The sequence below is a fragment of the Haemorhous mexicanus genome, chromosome 5 (genome assembly GCF_027477595.1).
Source record: "Haemorhous mexicanus isolate bHaeMex1 chromosome 5, bHaeMex1.pri, whole genome shotgun sequence".
Taxonomy (NCBI): domain Eukaryota; kingdom Metazoa; phylum Chordata; class Aves; order Passeriformes; family Fringillidae; genus Haemorhous; species Haemorhous mexicanus.
Window position 1 is genome coordinate 72,489,826 of NC_082345.1, and position 21,275 is coordinate 72,511,100.

The window sequence follows — 21,275 nt, forward strand, 5'->3', positions numbered from 1 at the left end:
GGGGGATGCAGTGAGCTGCCCTGCACATCCCCAGCCAGGAAATGAGTATGGAACTGATCTCCCTTTGCAGGCAGGGAGCTCATGGGTGGGAGCAGTGTGAGACAGGAATGACAGTGCTTCCAGCCTGAGAAGCAGTCATGGGGATCTCCTTCACTGCAGGGCTTGTACTCTACAAGGAAATAAGAATGCAAACAGCTCCTTTGAAATATTTATAACATTTGGGATGACTTGCATGGCACAAATCCAAGGAAGATGAGGGTGCTGGGAATTGCTGGTGCTGGGCACACCAGGGGACTTGCTTACATGATTGATCCAGCTTGCAAAGTTCTGGTTTGTCCTTTTATGAGATGTCTGAGTGCTCAGGCAGGCTCTCCTCCTCCTCCCCTGGGTTACACAGGTCCTGCTTTCCCTGTCAGCATCAGACCCCTTTTTCCACTGCTCAGCTCTCTCTGGCTGAGCTGCTGTGGTCACACCTAAGCCAATCTTCAAGGTCAGACCTCAGTGACCAGGCACTGACCATTCCATCTCTGCCTTCAGGCTATGCCCAGGCTCTCCAGGCCTTTGCTAACCCTCCCACATTCCAGCAGCCAGACTGGTACCCAGCTGTCACTGTCATATTTTCTCAAAAAATCCCTTCACCAAGATTTCTTCTCCCAAGAAGCTGAGAAGCCTCAAAGAAAAAGGAAAACAATATCATCTCATTTGCCTCTCCTTTGCTGTTTTAGAATGTGGTTTGGAGATTGTTTAACCAACAGGTGAATTCTTTTTACTTAATGACCAATCACAGCCAGGTGTGTGGGACTCTAGAGAGAGAGTAATGAGATTTATTATCTTTTAGCCTTCTGTCTCTATCCTTTCTCTATTCTTTAGTATAGTTTTAGTACAGCATTCTTCAATATAATAATACCATAAAATAATAAATTAGCCTTCTAAGAACATGGAATTAGATTCATCATTTCCTTTCTGCCACAAGGACACCAGAAGATACCACACCCAGCTCCCTTTCTCACAGCAGGCTCTCCTCATTCATGTGCTGATCACCAGCCTGATGCTTCAGCCTTGCAAATTTAGCAGGGGAAAAGCTGCAGAGGGGCTTGTGGCCTGGTCCTGCTGGGAGAACAGACAGCACAACCAGGTCATCAGGGCTTAAGATGCAGAAGGGACTGGGAACAATCAGCTTTTGGAAAGTTCACAGCCAATCTCCCCCTTGGAGCCTGACCTAGAGAGATTACTTTTGTTAACCTCTGGTATTAGTGCTGGCATCTTCATATCACAGAGATTAGGTGCTCTATAAAGGTGTGGAGATGAGATTGGATTAGAGAGGTGCAGGTCAAAGACTTAAGACAAGGAGGAATGGCTTTAAACTGACAAAGGACAGGGTTAGATTAGAGATTAGAAAAAAATTCTTCTGAGGTCCTGGCACAGGGTGCCCAGAGAATCTGTCTGCCCCTGGATCCCTGGAAATATCCAAGGTCAGGTTGGATGGGGCTTGGAGCAACCTGGGATAGTGGAAGGTGTTGGAATGAGATGATCTTTAGAGCCCCTTCTAACCCAAATAATTTTGTGACCTGGTACTCTTGGCCCCTTGCAGATCCCAGTCTCCTGTTTTGCACAATTTTCAGCTTTTGGGTTTTGGAGAGAAAGAAGTGGACAGAGTTTCCCAGGAATGATCTGCAGGCAGTAATTACTGCAGCTGTCAGGTAGAAACCTTCTCAGCTTCTCTGCTGCTGCCAGCTCCAGCAGGTTTCTAAATTTGATTTTGCTCTTTCCATGCAGGAAATTCACTTTCCCATCTCCTTTGATTTCTGTGGCTTTGAACTGCTACCACACACCCTCCTTGCACTGAAGAGGAAATGTCACATTTGGAGAAACATCTGCATCCTCCTTCTGATGCATCAAGAGTGACAGATAATCAATTCTATTTCACACAGTCCAGGCTTGCTGAGGCAAATTCTTGCCATGCAGTTAACTCCCTCTGTTTTTAAAACAGGGGGGGAAAAAGGATGTATTGATTTGATATGCCAGCACCATTATTTTTTAGCATAAATGCTGATAGCAGCCTCAAATTTCCAGGCTTTTATGTTCCCCAACACTGCAGGAAAACTAAAAACCACCAGGCTTTGCCCATGAATAAATCAGGCTGGTGGACAGAAATAAAACAAAGCAAAGCATTTTAAATGATGAGGTAGAAATCCAAGTGAAGAAAGGGGAAGAAACGATGACTAGTATGTGATAGTTGAAGATATTTTCAAAATTTAATTTCCTTATTATCCCTAAATTCCTGACTTCCTCAGAAGAGCTGAGTCCTTGCAGGTGAGTGTGATACTTCTGGGACAGTGTCTTTGGATGCAATGGTGTTGTGTCATAAAGGATGATGGGCAGGGCTGTAACTGGTGCAGGGAGATGGACCTTCTTCTGAAATTTGTGCTTGAAGCAAATCTCTGAATCCCAGTGGGTACACTTCATTGCCACAGGATTATTTCCCTTGAAAGGTCTTTAAATTTTGCTGTTTGAGTGCAACATCCCTTCCTGCAAAGAGGGAAAATACACTGGGAATTATTTCAGTTCACATCCTCTCCCAGTGGTAACTGCATCCCTTCAGCTGCACAAACCCAAAACCACAAACCCCACCAGTTTTCACTCTCCATCCTCCCAAGAGGAGCTTGGTGTGTTTTGCCAGAGTATCATTTGAGTTTTGGCTCACAGTTGCTATACAAGTTTTACAAGTTCAAAGCAGAGAAGTCCAAAAGTGCTACCCAGCTTTGTGCCTGCGGCAGAAGGTGGAGAAACCCAAGAGGAGTGGAAGACCTTTGTCTTGGCAGGACCACGTGGATTCCTGAGCTGTTGACTCGCTGCAAGCTCTCAAATGGAGGCCAGAGATCAACACCTGAGAGACTGGGAGAGGAAAAACAACTCAAGGGCTGTGAAGTGGCAAGATGCTTAAAAGCTGCTTTGAAAAAAAAACCCAAGCTCCTCCCACAGGAGGAAGAAGCAGCAGGAGAGAAGAAAGAAAAGATCCTGGGGAAGGTCTTGTTTCCCACAGAGCTGAGGGTGTCTTGGGCTTTAAGCATGTGCTGCAACTGCTGGGGCTGCCAAAGCAGGGCAGGGGGATGTCCTGCATGGGAGACAGGGCCTGGTGGGTGCAGGACACTTGTGCCCTATCCCAGGATTCCCACAGCTACAGGGCTGAAAGCTTGGGGTGGGTAATGTTGTTTGGACACCAGACATCTGTTTGGACACAAGACATAAGGCTGTGTTTTTACATTTCTGTACTAACCACCCTGTGCTCTGGGATTTCCTAATTTCCTGATGCTAAAAAGAGAAAAAGCCATAAAGCCACAACCATGACCTCAGCAGGAATCAGGGTGTGAGAGGAAACCTCTGCAGGAGCACACATAAACTACCCTTTCTTCAACTTACAAAATGTTTCCTTTGGCTTTCATTCCTGTTCTTCCATTGCACCTTTTCCTCTTCACTATCCATTCAAACAGGACTTTGCTTACTGACATGGAAAGCTGTGTTTGCACCCGTGTACAAAAAGCCACCAGCAAGATCCAGCCCCACCTGACACACACAGGCAGCAAGATCCCTAAAGGAGCACAGCTGACAACAGGATCACTTTGGTATTTGTGGTCAGCTACTGCACAGCTCTGGTTAAAGTGCCAAACACAGGCACACAGACAGGGATTTTGTCTTTCATTCTCTCTCTTTAGAAACAGAAATGAAAGACTTTAGGCTTGCCCATGTTTTTGTGCAGCAGTTAAAAGTCCTGCAGACTTTACAGCTTTTTTTTTTTTTTTTCCTCCTTGCCACTACTGAGCTGCACCTTGAGTGGCACAAAATATTTTTTGCAGTAAAGAGGAGGTAAAATCACACTGGACATTCAAAGCAATCAGCACTTGTAACCCACCGACCTGCAGGAAGAGAAGGGCAATCCTACCAATCCAAGAACTCATTTAGAAAAAGTTTCAGAGTTAATAAATCCTTCAGTGAGGAGGAAAAAGGAGCAGCTACTCCTTTACTGCTCCTGACATAAGGCATGAATATCTATGATTACATCCAGGGCTGCCCAGGGGTTAGGGTCTGTCAGTTCTGGTTGATGTTATGAGCAACTCATATAATTATCAGTTTTTGCTTCATTAAAAATTCCTGTTGTCCTCTGTGAAGCAGGAAATGTCACCAAAGTCTTTTAGGAAAAGATTAATTTTTGAGCAACCTGGTCTAGTGGAAAGTGTCTCTGCCCATGGCAGGGGTTTGGAACTAGATGGTCTTGAGATCCCTTTTAATCCAAACCATACCATGATTTTGTGATTCAAAACAAGGCAAAGCAGATGAATTCATCCTCTAAATTACATCACAGGTAAGAAACAGCTGTGTTCACATATTAAACATAAAGTCAAGAGCCACATGTCCTGCCAGGAGCTGCCTGATCATCTCCAGCTGGAATTCAGAAGTACCTTCTACAGCCACATCCAGAAGCCAGTGGTGATGTGTGAGGATAAACCAAACTGATGGATGAGAAAGGCACTGGGATTGCTCTTTAACTGTTCCATAGCTTGAATAAAATCACGGCATCACAGGGCAAGAGGGAAGTCTTTTATCCAAAGCCCTCTCTATAGGACACACCAAAAAAATTCCTAAGCCCAGGTGCTACTTTCAAACCCATCTATGAAGAACTTACATCTGCCCAGAGCAGCACAGCAGGAATGCAGATCTCCTGGCTGAGTCCTCTCATTGCTCACCAACAGCAAATGAACAGAGCACACACTGCTAGACACAATCAATCCCTGTTTGTCTTTAGGGACAACTGCCTCATCACCTAAAGGCAGGAATCCCCCTAAGAACTCAATCATTACAGTACTGACTTACTGTGACAGAAAGTGCTGGTAAGTGACACCAAGTCCTCCATGATCACAAGCAGCTCCTGCTTTTTTGGAAAATGAATAGGGTTAGTCTTGCACCCAGCTAGGAGCACATCACCAGTGCCAGATGCATCCATACATGGACCTCAGCTGTGTGGATGCTCTTGCTCTCTTCCAATTTTTAGAGAATTTAAAATAATTTCTACAATTCTGGGAGTAGCTAATCTAACACTGCTTTTATGAAGGACAAGAAAATCAGCAACAGTCAGCTTGGATTCACTGAGGGGAAGTCATGCTTGCCCAGCTTAACCTTCCACAATGAAAGATTGGCCTGGCAGAGGAGAGCTGTGGGTATTGTCTACCTGGACTTCTTTAAGACTTCCAAATATTGTCATCTGTGAGATCCTCCTGACAAAGAAGCTCTTGAGGCTGCAGGAGCAGACACCAAAAGCTGTCTGAATGCCTGGTCCCATGATCAGTGGCCCAGGGTCTGGCTGGAGGCCAGGAGGTGTTGGTGAACTCCAGGGGTCAATGCTGGGTCCAGCCCTCTTTAACACCTTCATTAAAGCAAATTTGCAGATCACATGGACTGGGAGGAGTGGCAGCTACCTCAGAGGGTCATGCTGCCATCCAGAGGGACCTGGGCAGGCTGGGAAGAGGCTGGCAGGAACATCATGGAGCTCAATGAGAAGTGCCAAGTCCTGTACCTGAGGAGGAGCAGTCCCAGGCAGGAACATGGAATTAATTCAATATAACAAAAGGTGAATCTTAGTCTTGCTCAGGGCCTCTTGCACCAAGTGCTGTGAGGACTGAAAGTTCTCACTTTCCCATTAGACTTCTGCTTGTGGAGCAAGAAGGACCTGAGAGTTTAAGATGCTCTTTGAAACCTTCCATATTTGTCCTTCTATCTTTAAGAAAGCTGTATGATGTTACAACACACATTTTCTCTTGCACAGAAGGGTAGAATACCTGACACACTCAAATCTCCCACAGGAGCCTGGTTTCAGATAAGCCTCTCCTAAAGCAACCACTTACACAGACTGCAGCACATGAATTACATCTCCTTCTGAACTTGCTTCAGAATCCAAAGCTCAAGGCTAAGAGATTCTACTGTTTTCTGTTGCCACAATAAAAAGCAGCATCGCCAGGAATGTGGGTTTTGGTTGCAGAGTTGCAGGTACAGGGGATTAGGGTGTAATCCCAACTCTCCAAACCACCTTCTGCATGTCCTTGGGCAAGATATTTCTTGTTCCTGCCTCTCTCCCTCCATGGCTATTCAAACAGAAAGTTCTTTGGGGCAACAACTCTCACCTTTGATGTGAGAGCTGTTGCCCCAAAGAACTTTCTGTCTGAATAGCCATGTGAGATACTGGCAAAGCAAACTTAAGATTTTGACAATAGTAATGCTAAAAATATTCCCTGCAAGCTCCATCTCACATGAGATTTTAGTGACTTTACTGAGCAGGCAAAGTAATAAACTAACAGGTGAAATTCAACATAGGTTAAGTGCAGAACAGTGCAGGTGAGAAAATAAATCATAACCCATGTGCTTAATGATGGGCTCTGAAATAGCTGCTACAGCTCAGCAACACCTTGGGACTTTAACAATTAGAAGGGTAATCAAGTCTCTAAATCCCCACTATTAAAATAGTAGCCAGTGTTCTGAATTAAGAAGAGAACAAGGCAGTGATGCCACTGTGCAAATCCCTGTTCTTAAGACCTCAGGGTGGTTAATGCACCAGGCACCTCATTCAGCTCTGGGCTGACACGTCCTACACGTCCCTCTCAGCTTCCTACTGGCTTCAGGACACCCAGATCTCTCCAATGAGGCATCTAATCTGAATTCCCAGAAGCAATGAACAGTTCATACTTAGCCTAAGAGGAGATGCAGTTATTCAATGCATTAGAGAATCACAGCATTTACACAGGTGCTTAAGCCAAGGAATTAAAGCTTAAATTTAGGAAATCATACCTGAAAAATACCCAGTGCTTCACATGAAGCACTAAACCAATCCTGAACTGCCAGTGCCCATCATCCTCTTCACTTTCTGTGAAATCAGAACCTTTTAGGGCACCACACAAAAAGAAAAACAAAAATTTTATTGTTTCAGACCAGTCATCACGAAGGTACATGAATGACAGAATGAGGTGGCTGCACAGTATCCAGGGTGTTTAAACAAACCACCAAATAAAACTTGGTAGCTGCAAAGAGCTCCAAATTAAGTGCTGCTGAGCCTTTGGAAATGGCACTCACTGATGAAACAGAGAAAACTGGATGTGTAAGCAGGAAGAGCTGGAGGTGTTAGATAAAAAGTTACTTGAGAAGCTACTAGAAATAGAAGTCAGTGGCAAGATTCCAGAGGAGGCCAATCCTCCAGCAGAGAAGTAAATTCAGAACCAAATTTTTCAAGGCATGCAAGATACAAACATGCCTGAGGAAGTCTGAGCCAACACACTGAATGTTGAAAAACAGGGAGAAGGTGCATTTGCAAAAAAATGCTTCCTGCTAAGGAGACAAACAAAGTCTGACCACAGAGCTCAGTGAGTGTCTGAACCTTTGCAGGTTTCCACAGCTGTGCAGGTTTGCTTGCATCACCTGCTTACACATCTGGCTCCACTGTCATGTGTTTGTGCAGCCTCCACCACACAGATGGAATTCAGGGGATGTAAATCTGCTCCAGGTTTGCTTGCTTCAGTGTTCCTATAAAAAACATCTAATTTATAGCATGAATCTCCGAGACAAAATACTAAATGAACAAACCCCTCTCCCCCACATTTTCATGGATAAACTTTACTCCTGTCTTCAACCACAATAATGATTTTCAGAATGAAATGGTTCAAAAGTTGCTAAGGAAAACATTCTCAGCAAATGGAAAACCTTCAAGTTATCAGACTAAGTTCAGAAGCTGGTGCTAAAAAGCAGAACAGCTGGTTAAAGGCACACCAAACAGCTTGTGTACCTCAGGAAATACTTACAGCCTAGTCACTCAAGAGCTATTTGCTGAAATAAGAGCCATAAATATATGACATTGCTTAAAGCCAAGTCATATTTCAAGCTAAGTTCAGATCATACTCATTGTGTTACCAGTGTTTAAACTTTCGACAGCAGCCACCCAAATTATTTGAGTACTACAAGCAAACCTATGCTAATTCATACCAGGCTAATCTGTTTTACTACACAGCAGCAAAGGCCTTAAAGCGTTGCTCAAAGTCAAGGAGAAAGCAAAGAGGAGAGGCGGGAACAGAATCTAGATTCTGTTTTTGCCCCAAGTCCTGTGGTTTTGGTGTCAGGCCTGTTCTTCACCTCTGCTGCAGAGAGGTTGGATCAGAGAAAGTGCCCAACAGAAGAGCACAGTAAGGAAGTCAACACATGGCAGGTAAAATACCAGATTTAAAAAAAAAAAATCTGTTTTATAAGCAAATATTTGTACAGAGGTTGGTGGAACACAAGCAAACAAAATAAGCAAAACACAAGACCGAGGGTTTGTCATAGAAATCTGCAGCCAAAACTCAACCAAAGGGCAAGAACTGGAGATATTCACAGCGTTGAACTACAGGTCTGTCCCCCTCCCCCCAGTCCATGTGTGTAACAGGAAAAAGACATCCAGCATCAGCTTTCCAACAGCTAAAATGCCCTCAAGGCTCACAGCCACTTCAGTATCTCACAAATTCTGGGTGCAATGGGGCACAGAGACAACTGCCACCATTGCAGAGTCCCCTCTTGCCAAGTCTTTGTCACACACTCTTCCCAAACAAAAAGCAAACATAAAACCAGGAGCAGAGAGCTGTGTACTATTTTACATCAAGTTAAAACTAAGAGTAGTAGTGTTTAGTAGTTTAGTTTGTCAACTCTTCAGATTTTCATGAGAACTTCCCTCCATGGCCTCCTACTCTGAAAACCTCCACAAGCACTCCTTCCCAAAAGAAAAGCCTAACCCTGATGGTATTTGACCTCAAAAATAGAAATATAAACAGCAAGAGCAAATGCCAAGTTTGAAATGGTTAAACAAAGTTAGTTGCCTATGTGTGAGTTAGAGAAGTGAGATTCTGACAGCTGGCCAGATACAGGAAAGTTTCCCTTCTCCCTGCTAATGACCTGCAATCAGTTATCCCTGGATATTCCCAGCACAGACTGCCTGACAGCACAGAACTCCTGCTAAGAGTCCATTAAATTCCCTCCTCCTTCCATTTCCCTGGATTAGAGATAGATTTCCTTTTGCTCTGTGAAGACAGACCCAATCCTTGTTATTTCAGTCTCCGTTCTGGCACAGAAGCTTTGTCCTGGAGTCAGGAGAACAAACCAGCTGCAACTGTCCAATGACCAAAATCACTGGTGTGCAGAGATGAGGACTCAGGAGAGCAAGGCTCTAACTCTAGGAGAGACCATCAGGAAAGAGAAGACCATAGCACACAGTCCTTGTCCAAAGCTTCACACTTGTTGTGGATCCAGAACAGGGACTCCATGATGAAGCACCAGAACAAAGAAAGCAGGAATACAGACAAAGCATCTCCTCAGCAGTGGGTTTTCAACAGAGCAAAGTCATCTGAAAGCTCAAAAAAACCAGGATCCCCAGAGCAGAAAGCAGAAATGTGCAATTCAAAACCACACAGACGTGAATCTTAATTTCAAAGGGCTTTATATTACAAAAAACCATAAGTCACAACGAATGTGTAAAATCCATTCAATGAGGCTTGTTTCCAGTCTGCTAGGAAAGCTACTTCTCTCTTCTTTATTCCCAGCCTACTGCTGAAAACGTGATTGCCAAAACAATGACACCTCGAGCTAGATTTTTAAAATCAAACTTGTTCCGCCAGATCCAGCACTCTGAACTTGTCCAGGTTGTAGAAACAAGCCTTCACCACTCTGCCTCCAAAATATCTTCCATTTAGATCAACAACAGCTGGAATTGAAACAAAGAGCAGATCAGCAAGCAGCAATTCAATTAAATAAACATCTCTTTAACTAAACAGCCTGACCAGTGAGACTGTTTAATCTCTCTACAGAAGTTAGCTCTGAGCTTCACAGGACACAATTTAGGATCCTACCTTTGATGGCAGATTCAACCCGTTCAAACTCTAAAAATATTCTTACAGCTTCATCATCAGGGGCACCAGGGATCTGGAACAAAACAAAAACCCCAAGCCACAAGTAATTAAAACAGTAGTGAGAACATTGTTTTCAATTGCTGCTCTTCACAAAGGCAGTGAAAGAACGAAATAAAAAGGTTCCAAAAACACAACACTGAAGTGGTTTATACACAGTTGCTATTGTTAGAAGCTTGTATCTTACAGATACAGAAAATCCAGAATTCCAACACAGTAAAGGACCCTGACAGATCTTCTATGTATGCCCCTCTTAGGCAGAAACACTCCAGTTGTGAGGGATGAGGCCAGTTTACTTTCAGAGCAGCCAAAAAGAAAGACAGATTATCTCTTACCTCAAAGATGACACATTTCCCAACCTTGCCATATTTCTCACATTCCTCCTTAGTTTCAACTTCAAGGTCTTCATCCACCTCCCCAGCACCAACCATGTTCTGAAAGTCAAAGAACAAACCCAACTCACTGGATGGAGTTTGTGCAGGTGATTGTGCAGACAAATCACAGATGCTCTGTGAACTGTGACCACAAATACTTTTAAAGCTTAAGAGGTTTAGGGGAGACAGTTCCCTGTCCCTAAGGCAAGGGAACTGCACAATTTAAAACAGCATTGATTTAAAGTCACAGCTTGTATCCCAGGAAGTCACATAATTTCTCCAGAACACAGAACACCACATGAGTGCAGGCCAGAACCATTTGAACTGTGCAGAGTTTTGTATCAGGAACAGAGATTTAAACATTTCAGCACCAAGACACATTCCCTTACTCCCAACTCACCCTCAGTAAGACCACTTTAGTTGGGCATTTCAGGATCTCAGTTAAGGGATTGGAATCTGCCTTCTTGCCCGTTTCTGTTTGAAGACAAAACAGTGAATAATGGTATAATTTAGGATTAAAGCTCAGTTAGGGACTTTTACCAGCATCTTATTGATCAAACAATGAAATAACAGCCACAAAATGTAGTTTCATATTGGTGAGGAACAGGTTTTCACAACTTGTAGCTACTTAGAAAGAAAGCAAGCAGAAAAATCAGTTCCAGTGGTGTGAATTAAGCAGTAACACTGACAATGTACTATTTCTTAGAGGGAAATAATTCTTAAGTTCAGAATTGTATCATAAAAACTACAAGACTAAAAGTATTCTGACTTCCATCACTTGTGCTCAGAAGCCTGGATGTTGTCTCAAGATCAGACAAGAGCAGGGAAACGAGAGCAGTATCAACAGGATGTGACAGGGAAAAAGCCATCAGAGCAGAGCAAGATCAGCCCTGGAAGTGAAGATCCTTCCCCAACACTAAAGGAGAATAACTGATGGAGGAAGGGGAGGGTGAGCTAAAAAAAAATGCATACAGGATCACTTTACAAAAAGATAAAAAAATGTAAATGTCCACAAGAACAAATATGAGTCATTTTTCTAATTCCAATGTTTTCAACAAGGACAGATGGTAAACAGAAACCCAGGAGCTTCATTTCTCACACACTTGGTGCAGGACACAATTACCTTTCTCTGTAGATTCACCAACAATGATCTTGCCACCCCTCTTGCTTGTTTTCTCTACTGACAGTGCTGTGCTGAGCCCCTGTTCATGTTTGCCCAGCCCCTGGCCCTCTCTGAAACCATACTTCTGCATGATTTTGTGAGCAACTGTCCCCCTGCAATGAGAAAAAAAACATCAGTTCATAAAGGTTTCTTCCACGAAACATTAACACTGCATTTCTCCTGAGTGCTCAAATATCCTACCTCCTAAAACTTCCTTACACAGGGGCACAAAGTACAGGAGCTTCTACAAGTTACATGATTTTTTTCTAACCAAAGGGTAAAAAGTCTGGCTATGTAATGCTGAAAGGTTAAAGCATTAAGTCACAGAAGAAATAGCCAATTTTGTGGTCAAAGTAAGGCAGGTCAGGTCAGATTTTTAGCCCTTCCTTCAATGAAGTCAGGGTTCCACGGTACTACTAATTAGAGGTGGTAACAATGCACAAGCTGGTCCAACAGTACCAAGCTTGGTTATCTTCTTCTGGCCAATTAAAAAAAACCACCAAACTCAAAAACGAGGTCTCTAAGCTGTTTTTAGCTATAGATTCACCTTCTTGTGTTGCCACAGTAGTTAACATCACATACAAGGCAGGAAAGTAAATGGATTTGCAGCCACAGCTGCTACATTCACACAAAATACACTCTGAATTTTCCAACAAAGCAGAGCTGAAACGATTTGAAATATCAATTTGCTGGTATATAGGAAATGTAAGACAAAGCTGGAAAAGTAACCTAGAAGAACTAACATGACACCTGTGTTTTCAAGCACACTTCATTGCCATGAACACTTTATGCTGGAGTGTGGCTTAAAAGCACAGCCTTGAATGCAACCACCTCAGATGTGTTCTTCCCAATCCTGTCAATCCACATTTTTTCCTGTATCCTGCCAGTTTGGACTCTCTGAGCTCAGACTAACCACATACATGCAATGGGTTGTGCTCTTCTCTCCTGAAAAACTATTTCAAGCTTTTGGTTTCCACCACTTTCCAATTCCTTTCCCCACAAAATGTGCAGGAGTCACTCATTTATTTACCCCATGTTGGCGAGGAAGGAGTTGCTGGGTCCTGTGGGGGAACGAGGTCTCTCTGGCTCATCATACACTGGGGGAGGAATTGCTGCTTTGGAAGAAGGTGCCCGAGGTCTTGACTCCTCCTCATATGGGAATGATGCTACAGCTGGAAAAAACAGACACATTTGGGTTTTTTTTCAGTAAAATCCTAACAAACTATGAAAAGGTTTTACACATAAATCCAAATCAGAAGAATGTTTCCTTTGCACATGCTGTTTTGACATCCTCTCACCTCCCTCTCTCTCTCTCTCAGAAACAACATCTGAGTTATTCTGGGTTTTCCACATTGGATGTAGATTTCCACAGCTCTATAATGCATTTATTAAGCTCTTATTAAATGGGGAAAAAGAACTTTAAGAGACCACCTGCACTACAAAGAGTTTATCCAGAGGACAAACTCCCATTCACCAGGAACAGAATTATGACAAAAATGGATCAATGCACACAACTCAAGGCCCAAGGACTGTAATAAAAATACACTGCACATTTGCAGAGGAGAGAAACCAGTCTATTAAAAAGAATGAATGGAACTCTTCTCACTGGGAATTTCTGAACTGCAGCTATTCCTGGGGATGGAGATGGATCTGTTTATCTCAATCATACTGGTTAGATTATTAAATCACCTTCCACTGACAAGTCAAATAGCAAAATGAAAATCAAAAAAGCTTACTAGAACACTAGAAAAAAATCACTTTTGAATGGACTTATGGACTTTTATCAGACTGACCTATTTCAGAATATTTTCTTCTACACTAGTTCTTGTATCTTATCAAATAAAAGGTCAGACATGAAGTTTGAGGATATAATATGAGGAAAAATAATTCCTATTTAAACAGAAGCTGGACTGGACTATGGGACTTTTGCTACACCAATATTTTCTTGTTTTCTTCCAGCCTGGATTTAAGCATCAAGTAAAAAACAATACAAAGGTTTCCTTGTCACATTTTAAAAGCTTTCCCCTTAAGGATATTTCTACTATTTCCAGCCTATATTTAATTTTCCTTGACACTGATCAGTTGCTCAGAAATAATATCTTTCTGTTTTGAATGTTTATACATATCAAATGCTTTCACTGTATCACTTAAGCTTTGAGGAATATTTTTACATTTTAATCTTCTTATAAATACAGTGAGGACTCCCAAAAAAAGTTTGTGTGCATAAGATTTTTTTCTTATTATTATCTTTTAAAGTAGAAACATACTGGTACTTATTAAATTTTAAAATTTACAACAGTTAGACATGGGAAAAAAAAAAAAGGAATGGTTTTGTTCCTATAGCAGGATGATGCCATCTCGTGGACAACTGAGATCCTCACACCACCACTGCACACAAATCTCTACAGCTAAACTGCATCCTGGAAATATTTATAAAATTCTAGTGCATAACTCCTGTAGAAAAGATATTCACTAAGTACCTCCTCAAGGAAAGAGCAATGGAAAAACTCCCTCTCCAGACTGTGGAGGTTTCTAGTCTACTCAGAGAAACCTGCCTGTGACATTTCTTCTTTGATATCAGGAGTGAGTAGCTGCACACGGTTGTAAGAGCCCAGTTTGCCAAGCCATTTGTCCAGCAAAACAGAAAGATTTCTTCAGCACAGAGATGTGGAGCAGGGCAGCATCACAGAACCACCACAGCCTCCCCCCATGAACAAAGAACTTGTTCATGTCCTGCTGCTACAAAGAATCCAATGGGAAAAGCAGGAGGACTGAACTAAATAGAAAGTTGAGTAGGAAATTAACACTGCTGGGATTAGAGAAGAGGATTTTGGAGCACTCACGTTCTTTGTCCTTCTCCACAAGAGAAGTGGGTGGTGCAATGGCAGCTCCTCCCATACCTATGAGCAAAATGGAACACAACACATTTGGAGGATATCACAACAGACTTGAATTATTTACTGGAACTTTGTTGTTGAAAGAGAATAAAGACTAATTTTGTTTATGCAAAGATATATTTCTGATCCAGATCACCTGACAAGCTCTAAGGGCACTGATGTAACAAATGAAGGAATGAAAAGCTGCAATAGTGAAAACTCAGTGACTCTCACAGCCTGATTTTATGTCATGTCTCACCCCTTCCCTGGAACCTACACCATGCAGAAACTTACAACAGGTATCTACAAACTAAAGTTAAACAGAGGTATTTCCACAAGTAATTTGGCTGCCACCTCCTCCATGGAAAAATAACAGTATTCTACATTATATTATGTTGTAATAAAATGCCAGATTAATTCTAAAGGCTCAGAATTAACAGTGTTCTCATGTGAGGACAGAGAAATACAGAATCCATGAAATAGGACTGTGAACTCCCCTCCCTCTTTTTCTCCTCTTTCTAGAACCATGAGCAGTTCCCTTACTTCTTTTCCGTCTCTCCCTTTCATAATCTTCATCTTCATCAGAATCTGGGTCTGGTCGTCTTGAAAACCCACTGGCTTCATGTCTGTCTTTACGCCTTCTAGGAGACACAGCAAGTTAGGATGAGAAACCATGGAAGTTAACTCTTGCTTTTAATCTGTGATCCCACCTCTGCAGGGTGAATTACTCTGCTCCATCTAACTGGCATTTAACATGTTTCCCACGAAAGTGCAAGTTAACACTTTCACCATTTGTTTCTTTGCTTTTACCATCACGGGGCATTTTTGGTTAAACAGAAGATGGATCTAAGCCAAGATCATTTTCTACTTGCAAGTGAGCCAAGAAGACTGCATGGAAAGGAGGAAGCACCTGAATAAATCCTGTCCAAACAGACCAGAGTGACTGAATGGAACAGGTGTTGCATGAAACAGAGAGCAAGGTAACAGACATTAATTAATTAATCACCCTGCTTTGGACAGAATCCCTTTTACATTTCCCATCACAGACTACACAGAGTAGTATCATTTACTGAATAAAAAAATATCCTCTGCGTAAACATCAGATTGCTGAGACACTTGCTTGGCAATTAAAATAAAATTCAGGAATAATTTCTAATAAGAAGTAAGGAATGCTTCAAGATTTGTTTGCACTTCAGCTGTTCTCTGATGTGATCAGGAAATTACACATTTTAATACAACAAAAAGGAAAAGCACTTTTCCTCTAAAGTTAAGTGCACCACCTGGTGCACAAATCAAATCCTGTTCCTAGCACAGCCACCAAAACTGTGCTAAAGGATGACAAAAAGAGATCTACTGTGGAACCACACAGAATTTCTGAATCTCTACCCTATGAAATCAAAATAAATGTCCAGCCTGAACTTCCAAAGTGCACATCTGATGAAGGTTTGGCTGAGATTGTTTCCCCAGCTTGAAATCAGAATTTACTATGCATTTTTCACCTATTTCTCTAATGTTTATATGTATAAAAACTCTTGGCTCACACACAAGTACAAATACAACCAAAGAACGGTCAATGCTGAAGCTGTGGGAATGACATCCCAGATTCCTGAGGTCTTGCATGCCAGTAGGGCAGAGCCTCAGGCATTCCTTCAAAACAACAAAGATATAACCAAGAGAAGACAGAGAAGACCCAATGACTAGAGATATTAATTTTCACAATCTAAAGAGGGCAGAACTGTAATTCCAGACTTCAGATGATTCATACTGTGATGAGGATGGTTTATTCACTTCACTTGAAATGAGCAAATGTCATCTTCTGCTTGGCTGGCAGACATTTTACCACTTGTAACAATCAGATACTGAATCTGCATTCAACTTCCTTAACATGATTACAGAGATTTCTTATTTCGGGAAAAGGGCATTAAAAATAAAGTAGTATTTTCTTTATCCAGAGACAATAGATTAATAAACACATAATTAACTTACTTAATAATTAAATTACTGATTGCAGAGTATTAAAAAAGGAAATGCAATTATGCCTCTCAAAGGCTGCACTAGCTACACTTAAAACTGAATGCATCCATGGATCAGTTTGCAGTTTTTAGAAGCAGACAGGATGGTTCATCACTGAGTGTTGAAAAAGCTTTTCTGTAGTCAGGTGACAATGACATCAAATACTCTAAAATACCTGCAAGGTCAAAGTCTGCTAACGATGCATGAAGCACCCAAATATTGCTGCTATTACTGAAACAAAGTAAAATTAAAATAATTTTGACAAGGGTTTTTCACCCAAAGAGACTGCAAAGCTTTTAATTCTTATTGGTTTTGCACTATTTGGTGAATTTTATCAAGAGCCTTAAAACATATTAATTAAAACACTGCTCTTATTTCTACAAGCACGCAGTATTCACAAACCCTCTAAGAACTTCCAAGAATACAGAGAGATAAAACTAAACAAACTGACATGGCTATTTAGATAAGAGTCAATATGTCAAGCCTTTAAACAAAAGCCTTACTTTTCTCTTTCTTCAATCTCCTTCTGCCTCTCCAGCTCCCGCTGCCGCTGCCGTTCCTCCCTCTGACGTTTCACCACTTTTTCGTAGTCATTTGGGAACATGGGATCATACTCATCTGCCAGGGGAATCAACACATCTCCTGCAGAAAAACCACTAGGGACAGGATCCTGGAAAATAGATAAATTCTTTTAGCTGAGATCTGAAAACAACACCAGCTGGAAAGCAAAAATTGAACACTTTTGATTCCTGACTTCTGTAATGTCAGGTAATTCCCTAATCCCACTGGTGCTAGAAGAAATCTTGGTTTTATTTAAACCAAACATTTCATCCAGTCTCTCATTACATCAATTTTTTTCCCATGAAGAAAGAACCACCCCCTCCCCTTTCAAAATGCAAAGCAGCAGCAAATCAGCATGGACAGGAATTTTTCAAACCCCACTAATGCATTATTAGAAGCTTTATTACATCTTGTTGCTGCAGCCATCTCCGGGGTCCTCCCACACAATCTCATCAGGCTTTTATCAGCTGCTATTAATATAATACCAACAGAGGCACACAGACTGTTCTCCTCTAATCTGAAAGAAACATTTCTGAACTTTTCCTTTGAAAAAGCTGCAGGGAGAGAGTTTCCCTTGATTCCTTACCACGAGAAATTCATTTAAAAGGTTAGATGGCTTTAGTTCTTTTATTTTACAGTTGATTGTTATACAGGTCCAGTTCCAACACTGGTGCAATCACAATTATAGTTATTATTTAGCTGCCCAAATTGCTGTCTTGCCAAGTAATTTGAAAAATTCTAGGATTCTAAGATATCCAGGATTCTAAGAACACTGTTTTATAACTGCACATTAACCATGGTAATTCCATGCTGTACCACATGTAAGTCTGAATGAAGCTGAAATGTTAACTACAGAACCCTCAGCAGAGGAAGATGTTAGCAGAAAATAATCACTTTTTTGAAAACTAGGTAACATTCAATTTCCAAAACATTTGGAACTTTTAGCTGCCCTGGTCTTACCTTTAGCCCAGCTGCTACATGAGGGGGTGTGTCCACAATCTGTCTCTCATCAGAGGAGCTGCCTCGTTTCAGGTCAATCACTGGAGCAAGGACTGTGGTTTGTTTTGTTCTCTGACTCTGCAAAAACCAGCAAAACACACAATGTCTAAAAAGATAAAGCAGCTTTCTAAAAATCAGCTTACTTTAGTATACCTTGCTGTGGTAGGTGAATGGTAGTGAATGTGAATGGTCCTAGGTTTTGACTGGGACCAGAAGCACACATTAAAAATTCATCCAATCACTTCAGGTGAGTTTGAACTCAGTTAGTTTCTAAGAAACTCAGATTTATTCCAAAGATCTACTGCTCTTCCCATTTATCATCAGATAAAATATTTTAAACTCTTCTGAATTCCTGAGTTTTCTTATCCTATCCAATTCTTCTGTTGGGCTATGGATACACTGCACATCAGTTACATGGACAAAGAATATAACTAATACAGCAGGCAGTAAATTGCATCCATGCAGTTTGTTCCAATTGTCAACTAAATCCTGCCCCCAATTTCAGCAGCATAAATCAGGAGTAATTCCTGTGAAAAAATGCTGTGGCTACTTAGGTATGTGGCATCAGTGTTACTGCTCCTTCTTTTAATTACGTAGTTTCACTACAGAACCTAAACAGCCCAAAGAGCACCTGTGTCCAGCCTGAACCAAAATATCAACACTGCTCAAAGAAAAAGGGTGAAATATAAAGAAGCAGCAACAAAAAGAGAAAATGGCTCTGTCACAGTCTAATAAGAATCAGCTTGCACTGCTCCTTTTCATCTACTCTGGAAATACTTGCTGTAAAATTTCTAAAACATAATGATTTGCAGGTTAGCACCAACAGCCTTTTAAATAACAACCATAAAGTGATGTAAAGATATAAATAATCAGTCATAAAATGACCCCCTACTTACATTAAAAAATAATTTTATGAAGCTGAATTCCATTATTTTAAAGCTAAACTTGAAGATCAGCTTTTGGCTCTGCTGGCTAAAAGCTCAGAGGTTTGCAGCACATACATCAGTGCTTCCTTCAGTTTTAATTTTGCAACACTGCCTCTAAGAGACATCAAGAAAAATGCATTTTCCCTTTTTTCCCTTCAGCTTTGCCAGGCTCTGCTACAAACTCACAGACAAATCAAAGCAAAATTGTCTCAAATTGGTATTCTGAGGTCACAAACACAATGCACGGAACATAAAAGAAGTCTGAAAAACAGAAAGGGACTGTACCTTTGCTTGTGTGAGAGCTGCTTTCTTCACCTGCAACTGAGACTGCAGCAGTTTGAAATTCTTGGACCAGCCTTCTGTTTTGGAATCGCTGGTCTCAACCCCCAAGTCATCGTAAAGTGACATTTTCTCTTCAATTTAAAACTGAAAGACAAAAGAAAACAAAAACTCCAAATGACATCACAAACCTATTTCCAGGCTAATTGCTAATAGTTTGCATATATGGGTACACTACTTTTTATTTCACTTTTCCTAAAGCCAGAGAAAATTGACCTTTTTCTGGCTAGTGATAAATACACACAACTAGAGCAAAGCTGTAAAAAAGTTACAGTTTGAAAGGCGATGAGAACTGTTGAATAATTAATTTAATCCTGCAGTGGTTTATGAACAATTAGGGCTCAATAGCAAGAAGTTTACTGCAAAAAGAAAAGGTTTTGAAGATTATTAAACATCTGTCCTTGGGATGAAACACAGAGGAGGTTATAAAGGCACAGATGTACAGGATGAGGACAGGGTGCTGTAGGAATTCCCACCTACCACAGAGCAGTGGAATTTTGGCAGCAGGACTGATGCTATCCAGGGGGAGACAGCATGCACTGGGGAATCACAGAATCAATCAGTTGGGAAAGATCTCTGAGATCATCGAGTCCAATCTTGTCTGAAGACCAGCTTGTCACCCAGACCAGAGCACTCAGTGCCACATCCAGTCTTTCCTTGGACACCTACAGGGATGGGGACTTCACCACCTCCCTGAGCAGTCTGTTCCAAACCTTAACCACCCTTTCTGAAAAGAAATTCTTCCTAATGTCCAACCTGAATCTCCCCATGTGCAGCTTGATGCCATTTCCTATTGTCCTGTCGCTTGTTACCTGTGAGCAGAGCCCGACCCCCTCGGACTCTGCCAGAGAATTATGGAGAGGGAAAAATTCCCCCCGAGCCTCCTTTTCTCCAGGCTGAGCCCCCCCAGCCACTCCTCCTCAGACCGGTGCCCCAGACCCTTCCCGGGACAACGGATGGATGGATGGATGGATGGATGGATGGATGGATGGATGGATGGATGGATGGATGGATGGATGGAGGGATGGCGCTGTCACCGCGGGGAAGGGACAAGGCAGCGAGGCCCAGGAGCTGTCCCCACAGTAAAAGGAAGGGCGGGCTGCGACCTCTGTCGCTCTGGGAACAGAGGGGGCGAAGCAGGCCCTGACGCCCCCCCCACCTTCCACACAGGCCCGGACCCCGCCGAGGAGCGGCTAAGCGTGGCACACCCGCCCTGCCCTGCCTCCTCACACCCCGCAGGGCCCGGAGCCGCCTCCCCACACGGCCAGGACCGGGCCCGGAGCCGCCGCTCACCAGTCCCGGCGCCCCCGCCGCCATGAGCCGGCGCTGAGCACGCCGGGAAGGGTCGCGCCTGCGCACTGCGCCCCGCGCCGCCTTAGCGCCAGCGCCCCCCGGCGGCGGGAGGAGGGAGCGGCAGCGCCGCCATTGCCGCCCCTCAGGGTTGTCCCGGTACAGAGGAGTGGGGACTGGGAGGACGGCACGGCTAATCCCGGGGTTGGGAGAGCAGCACGGCACCTCCCGGAGGCTGGGAGGGCGGCAAGGAGTGCAAGAGGCGGGTGGAATAGTGTCCCAGCCCCAGCTGCCCTCCCAGCTTCCCACGCGGAGGAGAAGCCCGGGAACCTTTGGGTTCTCACGGCGCGCGTCGGGTGTGGTCTGCGCTCGGTGGTTTTATTTAATCACAGAATCCCCGATCCACCGAGAGCGTCCGAAGGAGGCCACGGGATGGGGAAGGGTTTGGAGGGGAAGCCCTGAGGGCACTTGGGTTGTTTAAGAGCACTGGGCAGCCTCACCGGAGCGTCCTCCCGAGAGCAGGAGGGCACGCGCTGGTCTCTGTGGCGACAGTGACAGGAGCCGCGGGCACGGCTGGATTTATGCCCAGCTCTGTTTGCTCTGGATGTTCTGTTAGAGTTTTCCATGCCCTGTTTCTAACTCCTGAAGTAATCTGTGGGGGTATCAGTCGTTGGTTTCTCTGGGTGTGGATTGAAGGCACTTGAGATGGCAGTTCATGTTCAGACTCCGGTGTTTATTATTTCTTATCAGTAAAACAGTCTCACTACTGG

The 21,275-nt window shown here is 42.9% G+C and overlaps 1 protein-coding gene across 3 annotated transcripts; it reads right to left on the reverse strand.

Annotated features, from left to right (window-relative positions):
- Window positions 1-9,482: 9,482 nt before the first annotated feature.
- Window positions 9,483-20,577, reverse strand: RBM17 (RNA binding motif protein 17). Of its 3 annotated transcripts, XM_059847554.1 has the most exons (13): window positions 20,509-20,560; window positions 19,696-19,754; window positions 19,162-19,302; window positions 17,912-18,028; window positions 16,894-17,060; window positions 14,921-15,018; window positions 14,345-14,401; window positions 12,532-12,673; window positions 11,463-11,614; window positions 10,740-10,813; window positions 10,301-10,399; window positions 9,909-9,981; window positions 9,483-9,763 (listed from the first exon to the last, which is right to left on the reverse strand). In XM_059847554.1, the coding sequence occupies exons 3-13, from the start codon at window positions 19,282-19,284 to the stop codon at window positions 9,660-9,662; spliced, it is 1,206 nt and encodes a 401-aa protein (XP_059703537.1). In that variant the 5' UTR covers window positions 19,285-19,302; window positions 19,696-19,754; window positions 20,509-20,560; the 3' UTR covers window positions 9,483-9,659. The 3 variants fall into 3 exon arrangements, with proteins under 3 accessions (XP_059703537.1, XP_059703536.1, XP_059703538.1); XM_059847553.1 differs by lacking the exon at window positions 19,696-19,754 and having other exon boundaries at window positions 20,509-20,577; XM_059847555.1 differs by lacking the exon at window positions 20,509-20,560 and having other exon boundaries at window positions 14,921-15,015; window positions 19,696-19,874.
- Between the last annotated feature and the right edge of the window lie 698 nt (window positions 20,578-21,275).